This window comes from Hyaena hyaena, unplaced genomic scaffold (genome assembly GCF_003009895.1).
Source record: "Hyaena hyaena isolate Hyena2069 unplaced genomic scaffold, ASM300989v1 scaffold_5, whole genome shotgun sequence".
Taxonomy (NCBI): Eukaryota; Metazoa; Chordata; class Mammalia; order Carnivora; family Hyaenidae; genus Hyaena; species Hyaena hyaena.
In genome coordinates, this window is record NW_024080637.1 from 8676601 (window position 1) to 8687293 (window position 10693).

Genomic DNA, 10693 nt, shown 5'->3' on the forward strand with positions numbered 1-10693 from the left:
TTGGGACAATGCTTAGTTTTCTAATTAACAAAGCCGTTATCATCATCTTCTTTTTTTTATTCTCTACATTTATTAGCCAATTTTATTTTATTTTATTTTATTTTTTTACAAATAGTTTATTGTCAAATTAGTTTCCACATAACACCCAGTGCTCATCCCCACAAGTGCCCTCCTCCATGCCCATCCCCCCCCCCCCCCACATCCATCAGTCCTCAGTTTTTGTCAGCATTCAAGAGTCTCTCATGGTTTGCCTCTCTCCTTTTCCCCCACCATTTCCCCCCTTCTTCTCCCTCTCGTTCCTCCGTCAAGTTCCTCCTAATCCTCCTATACGTGCAAACATATGATATTTGTCCTTCTCTGCCTGACTTATTTCGCTCAGCATAACACCCTCAAGGTCCATCCATGTTGCTACACATGGCCAGATTTCATTGTTTCTCATTGCCATGTAGTATTCCATTGTATAGATAAACCACATCTTCTTGATCCATTCGTCTGTTGATGGACACTTAGGCTCTTTCCATGTTTTAGCTATTGTTGAGAGTGCTGCTATGAACATTGGGGTACATGTGCTCCTATGCATCAGCGTTTCTGTATCCTTTGGGTAAATTCCTAGCAGTGCTATTGCTGGGTCATAGGGGAGTTCTATTGTTAACTTTTTGAGGAACCTCCACACTGTTTTCCAGAGGGGCTGCACCAGTTTACATCCCCACCAACAGTGTACGAGGGTGCCCGTTTCTCCACATCCTCGCCAGCATCTAGAGTCCTCTGATTTGCTCATTTTAGCCACTCTGACTGGAGTGAGGTGGTATCTCAGTGTGGTTTTGGTTTGTATTTCCCTGATGAAGAGGGATGCTGAGTATCGTTTCATGTGTCTGTTGACCATCTGGATGTCCTCTTTGGAGAAGTGTCTGTTCATATCTTCTGCCCATTTCTTCACTGGTTTGTTTCTCGGGTGTGGAGTTTGGTGAGTTCCTTATAGATTTTGGATATTAACCCTTTATCTGATATGTCATTTGCAACTATCTTTTCCCATTCCATTGGTTCCCTGTTAGTTTTGCGGGTTGTTTCCTTTGCCGAGCAGAAGCTTTTCATCTTGTTGAGGTCCCAATCGTTTATTTTTGCTCTTGATTCCCTTGCTTTTGGGGATGTGTCAAGTAAGAAGTTGCTGCGGTGGAGGTCAAGGAGGTTGTTTCCTGTTTTCTCCTCTAGGGTGTTGATCATTTCCTGTCTCACGTTCAGGTCCTTTATCCATTTTGAGTTTATTTTTGTGCATGGTATGAGAAAATGATCTAGTTTCATTCTTCTCCATGTTGCTGTCCAGTTCTTCCAACACCGTCTTTAAAGAGGCTGTCTTTTTTCCATTGGATATTCTTTCCTGCTTTATCAAAGATTAGTTGGCTGTATACTTTTGGGTCCACTTCTGAGTTCTCAATTCTGTTCCATTGGTCTATGTGTCTGTTTTTGTGCCAATACCATACTGTCTTGATGATGACAGCTTTGTAGTAGAGGCTAAAGTCTGGGATGCTGATACCTCCTGTTTTGGTTTTATTTTTCAGTATGACTTTGGCTATTCGGGGTCTTTTGTGGTTCCATACAAATTTTAGGATAGTTCTAGTTTTGAGAAGTATGCTGGTGCAGTTTTGATTGGAATTGCATTGAATGTGTAGATAGCTTTGGGTAGTAATGACATCTTAACTATATTTATTCTTCCTATCCAGGAGCGTGGAATGTTTTTCCATTTCTTTGTGTCTTCTTCAATTTCCTTCATAAGTTTTCTATAGTTTTCATCATACAGATCTCTTGTATCCTTGGTTAGGTTTATTCCGAGGTATTTTATGGTTTTTGTGCAATTGTGAATGGGATCAGTTTCTTGATTTTTCTTTCTGTTGCTTCATTGTTGGTGTATAAAAATGCAACCGATTTCTGTACGTTGATTTTGTACCCTGCAACTTGGCTGAATTCTCGGATCAGTTCTAGTCAAAGACTTCTTTATCTTCTGATTGATTACTAAGGTAGATTCATGTAGAAACCTGAAAATCACTGAAGAGTAGAAAAAAGTCATTCATGATTGTTTTCCAAAGAATGTTATAATTTCTGTATGTTTCCATCCATTTATTTTTTATGGACTTTTTGTTTTAACGTGCCCTTCATCGTGAATCATTTCAAATCTCTAATTATGTGAACTAGCTTTTTGGGGGGACTATTTTGTTTTTTACAGAAAGCAAATTTTATCCCTACAGAGTTACCAAATACAAAACCGTTAGTTCAGATGCAGATGTTGTATAATCTACTGGGTTCATTCTTTAATATACTTCCCCTTCATCAGTCTTAGGATAGATGTAATTTAAGTTCATATTTCAAACAATGTTATGTGGGCTTTGGGGATTGCTTAATGTAGTTGAGATCATAATATTATATCTTGGTTTTTAATTGTTTACTGAATATAATTCTGTAAACTAATTTTAAAATTTAAGAATGCTTAGATTTCCTAACTTTATTTTTCTATATATTTTTGTTTTGGTAGGAATACATTTCTGAAATTATAGTAGAAGCCAGTGGGATAAGACAATTTAAATAATATATATACAACTACTCAGAGTTTAAAAGTATGTTGTTTTATAATGTAGCAGTTTTACAGCTGTTACGTTACATTGTAATGACCACTCTATAAGTAAGTAGTTGGACAAGTGAAAAGAAAAATACAGTGAGGTTAAGTCTTTTGTTCAGGATCATGAATTTACTTAAAGGAAAAACTAAAACTATAAGCTAAATTATCTAACCCATAAAGTAACACATTTATTTTTACCACAGAGCCTGATGCAGTTCTGAAGCTTTTCAAGATACTGAGTGATTCATTATCTGTATTGGGTTCTAAAATGATAAAGAATGTATGTAGTTTCCATTTTGGGTGAAACAAAAATGAAAGATTTTTACCATGAAAAGAAGTTTGATGTCCAAGAGAAAAAGTAGTAGTCTTAATTTTAGAATGATTATACTTTTTCAGTGATTTCAGATAAAAAAGTTAAATTTTACCATTTTCTGTTTTCATCTCACAATTATCAAATTAATAATAATTTCATGTGTGGTGGAATTTATGTAATAAGTTTATAATCATATTCTTAAATATCATAATCTTTGAAATAAGATTTCCTGGTGTTGCTTATACCTTAATTATTTTTATTTCTGACCTTAACATTTTTTTTAAAGGGTGAAGCCACTTCACTATATCTCTTGGCTGGTTGGACATGAAGGCAAAGGCAGCATTCTTTCTTACCTTAGAAAAAAGCAAGTATTTAATTAATAAGTATTTTTAGTGTAGAAGTCTCTGAAAAATAATAGACAATAAACATTCTATTATAACCCATTCTTTTTGCTTTATTTGCCAGAAAGCCTAGAATCAAATCTAATACTTAATCATAGTCACTTAATATCTAGATTATGTTAATAGTCCTGTTACATTTTTTTTTTTTTCCCTTGGGAGCCACCTTTTAGCCCTTGTTGGAAGTAGTACACAAAATTAAAAAAATAATAAATAGATTCCAGAGTTAATAAAAGGTTAGCTCTAATCAAGAATTTAGATTTGAATAGTAAAGAAGTCAATTATTTAAATGCTGTGGATCTCCAGACTGTCCCAACCCAAAAGGTGGACTTACTTAAAACTACATTGGGCAGAGAAAGCATAACAAATAGTGAGACTGTAAACATTCTGTGTGGCTGTGTTAGCAGAATGTTTCCTAATACATTTAAGCACTTGCTTAAGCTGCCTGGCCAAATTGTAGAAATCTAGCTTTAAATCACGACCAATAATTAAAGTACTTCCTTGTTTGATTTTTCTATACAGTAATTGAAGAATGGAAAGGAAGATGAGAAATTTAAATAAGTACTTTAAAGTACTGATAGGACCAGAACATTCAAAGAAAGCTAAAAGGCCAGGTTATTACAAAAGAATAATGATACTAGTTGCATATATGACTTAACATAATAAATGCAAAATGCTTTGAGATGTGCTCAATCTCTCTACCTTACTGAACTTCTTTAGAATTTCATATTCTTCATTCTGGCTTCCTCCTTTCTTGTTTCAGGTTTTCAGGATTATTCTAGTCAGGAAAAGATAACAATCTCATTGCTTCTCTCTTAGACAACCTGTAGAGGTTAGCTAATAGTCTTAAAGAGCTCACTTGACGTCCTAAGGAGAGATGTGTTTGAAGTGTTTAATTTGCTTCTGTAAGACTGGTTCAAAAGGGATGAGTGAAATGCCTCCCAGAAACCATAATTTTAATATTTTGTACTGTTCTCTTCAACAGAAATTACTATGTCTTCATAAAACTGTTTCACTGTGTTGTATATTTGTGTTTCCAATAAACAAATAAATACGGCTATTATTTCCTTCTAGTGGTTCTTGCATGCAATGCAATTGTTTGGGATGCCTTGTACTTTAAAAATTTGTACTTTTAAACTTACCTTTGTAAAGTATATTTGCCTCAGAGGCTGAGTTTCCCAAATTTTATATATAAAGCCTACCTATTTTGATAATTTGAAGTATTTGTAGGCTATCAATCCCAAGATATTGATTGGATTCATTTTTTCCTAACAATAGGTGCTGGGCTCTTGCACTATTTGGTGGAAATGGTGAGACAGGATTTGAGCAAAATTCTACTTATTCAGTGTTCAGCATTTCTATTACATTGACTGATGAGGGTTATGAACATTTCTATGAGGTAAATAATTAAAATGGAATTAAAAATATAGATATTACTTTATGCAGAAGCATAATCAGATGTTTTGTTTTCAGGTTGCTCATACTGTCTTCCAGTATTTGAAAATGCTGCAGAAGCTAGGCCCAGAAAAAAGGTAATATGTAGATATTAGAATTAGGCTAGGAATCAATCCTAGTATGTTTTAGCATTCAGACTGACAAATAGACATGCTTTAGGCCTACCATTATAGTTTTTTAGTTATTTCCTGCTTAAGTTCCTTCACTGGCTCCATATCCTGATTCTTCTACATGTGAATATTACATGGGAACGTGAAACATTAAGGCTTTACATTTATGTGGCCAGTCTGTTTTTTTCTCTTTTCTTGCTAAGGATACTAATGAGAAATGTAAATATATCTTCTAATTTTCTTCTTTCACAGAATTTTTGAAGAAATTCAGAAAATTGAGGATAATGAATTTCATTACCAAGAACAGGTACTGGAAGTCAAATTCTTTTTGAATGTTTTCTGTGACCAAGTTGAAACTGGTGTGGACATTATTCCTATTTTTGGCATTGTCACTGCAGTTTTAATTCTGACACTCTCTGTCATGTGAGTCCCAAGATGCCCTTGAGATTATCTGAAAAGTAACTTTTGTATTTCTGAGTTATGTGTATTGTTGTAACAGTGAGATGATTAGGCAGATTGACATAGATCATGTTGTGTAACAATCATTTTATCTGTGTACTCATCCATCTGTCTATCCTTTTGATAAACATTCATAAGAGCTTGCTATGGTACTTCATATTTGGGGAATTCTAATATTATGAAGACATGAAGAAATTCTATAGGATAACTTATAGTAATTACCATATGTACTATTAGAAGTTGGTATGCTTTAGGATTTCAGGGAAGGAAAGCATTTGCCTTGATTAGAATAGAATCAGGGAAGGCTCCATGGATATGGTAAATTTGAATTCAGTTTAGCATTAAAAAATGGATAAAGTTTGGATATACTGTAAACAACAAGAAAAACATAAGTAAGGAACTCTCGGATATTGTGAAAAAGTAAATAAATGCTCCTATGTATCTGTAGGGTAGGGTATCTGAAAGGAAGGTATTATACAAGGCTGAAAGGTAAGGAGTTTAAAGCAGGATTTCTCTAAAACCCTTTTTGTGTATTGGATCCTTTTGGAAATCTGTTGAATCCTATGGACCTGTCCTCAGAATAATATTTCATCCCTTCAACTTTTTTAATCTCAGAAAATTTGTCATTGATCACTGGTTTATCTCTCATCTGGGTTTACCAGTTGTTAATAGTTTTCTGTATATTCTTTTTTTCTCTCTCTCTTTACTTACATATGTATGTATGTATATATATCCTTTTTCCCCTAAACATATGAGATTTAATTACAGATACTATGGTATTTCACCTCTAAATTTTTTTTTAATTTTAGCACATATCTGCTATACAAATGTATTCTCTTACATAACTTTACTATTACTGTCACAGTCGGGAAATCCCATTGAAACAATATTGTTAAATATTACACAGTCCATCAAGTAGTGTGTTTAAGTGCATAAAATAAAATACAGCAGTTTACAAACCACTATTGAAGGAAAATACTTAATTAAAATGGTAAAAAATATAGTAATGTGTCTCTTTATTAGCCTATTAAATAACAAAGTCTAGCAGTAGGTTTAACAATTATTTGTTTTAAGTAGCATTGTGAGATATTTGCAGCGACTACATTGTGATTTTTGTTGGTCAGTCATGGATGCTGCTAATACAACTGTGGTCTGTTGCCTATCTTCATAATAGAATAAAAATGCTTATTTAGAGGTTAGTGAAAATAAATATGTGGGGCACCTGCATGGCTTAGTCGGTTAAGCGTCCGACTTTCACTTAGGTCATGATCTCACGGTTCGTGGGTTCGAGCCCCGCGTCGGGCTCTGTGCTGACTGCCAGCTCAGAGCCTGGAGCCTGTTTCAGAGTCTGTATCTCCCTCTCTCTCTGACCCTCCCCTGCTCACGCTGTCTCTCTCTCTCCTAGAAATAAATAAAAAAATATAGAAAAAAGGAAAAAAATATGTAATTTCTTCCCAAATTCGTGCACATACACGCACTTGAATTTGTCTGTTGATATATCTTGTGGAGATACCTTTGGGCCTTGGATTAAAAGCCCCTGATTTAGAACTGCTTCATAGAGCATCTTGAAGCTGCCTTTTTGGATTATCACCATAGACAATTCCCTATATATTTACTATAAAGAAGTTTTAGGTATATGAGGACAAAGTCAAAAAAACTATAAGCCTCCAGTTGTTGATTCCTGTATAAAAAAATTTTTTTTTAATGTTTTATTTCTAGGAGAGAGAGAGAGAGAGATAGCGTGAGCAGGGGAGGGTCAGAGAGAGAGGGAGTCACAGACTGAAATAGGCTCCAGGCTCTGAGCTGGAAGTCAGCACAGAGCCCGACGCGGGGCTCGAATCCACGAACCGCGAGATCATGACTTAAGCGAAAGTCAGATGCTTAACCGACTAAGCCACCCAGGCGCCCCTGTTGATTCCTGTATAACCTGCTCTGTGCACTTAAATCATTGAAATCAAAATAGAAATCTTATTTTAGGGGCAACTGGGTGGCTCAGTCAGTTAAGTGTCCAACTCTTGATTTTGGTTCAAGTCATGATCTCATGATCATGAGATTGAGCCCCATGTTAGGCTCCACACCAGGTGTGGAGCTTATGATTTTTTTCTTGACCCCCTCCTCCACTTGGCGCTTGCGCACATGTGTGCACGCTGTCTCTCTCAAAACAAAAACAAAAACAACAACCAACAGCAAGAAACAACAAACCAGAAAGAAAATCTTACTCTATGAAATCAGAAAGGCTGCTATGACACATATACTGGCCATTAGAGTGTCCTATAAACACTGTTCCCTATAAGTGGAACTTATAGAACTCCACAAGACCTGCCTCCTACCTTACCAGGAGTAATTTTGTTCAGTGTCCTTATCAGCTGTGGTGGCAACACCTGGGTCAGAACTATGGCATGGAAGGAGTGGGATCAAGAATTGTGGGCTACAAACATATACGATACTCAGATTCCTTTTTTGAGGATCAGCTTTTTAGCATTGGTTAGGTGAGTGACACTTTTGCTCTGTCCCTCCAGTTTCTTCTTAGGAAAACATTTCAGGATATCTTTGTACTGACATCTTCCCATTTTGTAGCTCCTAATTTTTTTTTTTTTTTTTTTTACCTTTAACAATATTCATGAGTACTTGTCTTGACTTTAAAACATGTGACGAAGACATCTTAATTTAAAACCTAATCAGTGCAAAGTGAGAACAAATGAGAAAGGTCTATATCTCTGTGTGAACTGCTAAATTAACTCAAGTAGCTGATCTTATTTTGGCTTAAATTTTTAAAAATTTTTTTATTTAAAAAAATTTTTAATGTTTTATTTATTTCAGAGAGAGAGAGAGAGAGAAAATGAGAGAATGAGAGAATGAGTGAGCCAGCAGGGAAGGGTCAGAGGGAGAGGGAGACATGGAATCTAAAACAGGCTCCAGGCTTTGAGCTAGCTGTCAGCACAGAGCCCAACGCGGGGCTCAAACCCACAAACTGTGAGATCATGACCTGAGCCAAAGTCAGACACTTAATCGACTGAGCCACCCAGGCGCCCCTGTTCTTTTAGAAATTTGTTTTGTTTGTTTGTTTGTTTTTTAAACAAAGTTGGAATGCCTTCTCTTTAGACTTTTTCTGGTCTTCCTCAATAAAGGGAAATAGGAATGCCCTTTCCAAACTATTCAAATCAGTCTTATTTAAGAAATTAAAAAAATTATTTTCCATAGGAACTTGGACTCAATATATCTTATAAATCAATAATTTGAACTAGAAAAAGCTGCTGGAGTTCTTTTCTATAGGCAGAAAAACAGAAATAATGTAACAGTAATGGAAGGCAGCAAGAAGTAGATAAAGAGGACAGACAATAGCAAGTGTTGGAGAAGAAGTAGAGAAATTAGAACCCTCATATTATTGCTGGTAGGATAGTAAAATGGTACAGCTGCTTTGGAAAAGAGTTTGGCGCTTTCTTAGAAAGTTAGAGTTACCATATAAGCTCTACTATCAGTTCTACTCTTAGTTATACTGAAGAGAATTGAGAACGTGTCCACACAAATACTTGCACACAAGTGTTTATAGTAGCAGTATTCATTATAACCCCAAGGTGGAACCCAAATGCCCATCAACAAAAGAATGGTTAAACAAAATGTAGAATATGCATACTGTGGAATATTATTCAGCTGTGAGAGGGAATGAAGTACTGATTCATGCTACAACATGGAGGAGCCTTGAAAACATGCTAAATGAAAGAAGCCAGTCACTGCAGGTTGCATATTAATATGATTTCCATTTATATGAAATGATAGGTAAATTCATAGAAATACAACACAAATTGATGGTTGCCAGTGGCTAGGGGGAGTGGGTAGCAGGGAGTGACTGCTTAGTGGTTATTGGAGTTTTCCTTTTGGGGTGATGAATATATTCTCAAACTAGATAGTGGTGATGGTTGTAGAGGTTTATAAGTATACTAAACACCACTGAATTGTACACGTTATTTTAAATATTTCATTTTTAATGTGCACTTTAAAAATATGAGTTTTATGAGATATGAATTGTATCTTTAAAAAAATTAGAGGATAGGGTTTAAGTGATTTTCTTAATACCTGCTCCAGTGCCCTAACACTGGAGATCTGCTTTTAGCCAGGGTCCTTATTGCTTTCTTATTGGAAATATTTTGAATCATTTAATTTTGTTGCATACTGACCACCTACTTACTTTATAAGTAAGTGGCTAGTGAAAATAACTAGAAGAGTGTAGGAGAAATTCTTTTAAATAATAATAGCACCTTAGTGACTGGTCAACTTGATGATCCAGGAATGTTTCTGAAGTGGGACAACAAAACAAAACAAAACAAAACAAAACCTAACAATGTTTCCTTACTTTTTTCTTATTTTATTTTTATGTGATCATATAGTAAATAACATATAACTGTAGTTTGATGTATGCATGTCTTATTTCTTCTCCAAAAATTCAGTAACCATCACTTTTCCTGTGTCTTCCATCAGATGAGAGAACAACCCATTCTGTCTAATAAAGGACTGGATAATGTGGTAGTTAAAAAAGCATGTTTGCTGCTACATTAAGAGCCCTGGGTTCTAGTGTCTACTCTGCCTGACACTTACTGTGTGACTTTGGGCAAATTATCAAATTAGTCTGGGGTGTATTTCCTCATAAAATGTGGGAATGGAACCACTTAGTATCTGAAGGACATGTTAGCCTTAAGATTCTGTACCTTTGGGTGCTTAATAAATACTTGAATTTATTGCTTTCCCCTGAAAAAGTTTTCCATTTCATAGGTTAGAGAACTTGTGGTTATTCTTTCAGTTTTAAATTGAGATAATATACTGATTAAAATAATTTCTTATCAAGACTTTAATGACACATTTTGATTTCTATGTTGATCTGATTTATGTTTACAGATAGTTTTTAGTTGATAGTGCTGTAATGATAAAATGATGAAGACCCTGTCTTTATGGGCATCATCAGTCATATGGGGCACTTGACATGTAAATAAGCATATGTTGTAATTATTCTCACAAAGAGGCCATGACATGATTAGAGCCTCGTGTGATGGGGATTGGAGGCCTGTCAGGTTAAACTCCTTAAGATAGTAACTCTGGCTACATTTTCTTAGGATTCTGAGCATCAAATTTTTCTTTCTTTCTTTCTTTCTTTCTTTCTTTCTTTCTTTCTTTCTTTCTTTCTTTCTTTCTTTCTTTCTCTCTCTCTCTCTCTCTCTCTCTTTCTCTTTCTCTCGCTCTTTCTTTCTCTCTCTCTCTTTCTCTCTCTCTCTCTCTCTCTCCCCCCCTCTCTTTCTCCCTCTCTCCCCCCCCCTCTCTCTCTCTTTCTCTCTCCCTCTCTCCCTCCCTCTCTCTTTCT

General features: G+C 35.4%; 1 protein-coding gene across 2 annotated transcripts in view; it reads left to right on the top strand.

Moving 5' to 3' along the window:
• NRDC (nardilysin convertase) overlaps positions 1-10693 on the top strand; it is a 118394-nt gene that overhangs the window by 87443 nt on the left and 20258 nt on the right. For both annotated transcript variants that reach the window (XM_039238568.1, XM_039238577.1), the window contains 4 exons: positions 3208-3285; positions 4598-4718; positions 4793-4851; positions 5137-5191. In XM_039238568.1, coding sequence (XP_039094499.1) covers positions 3208-3285; positions 4598-4718; positions 4793-4851; positions 5137-5191 — 313 coding nt within the window. The remainder of the gene's footprint in view (positions 1-3207; positions 3286-4597; positions 4719-4792; positions 4852-5136; positions 5192-10693) is intronic.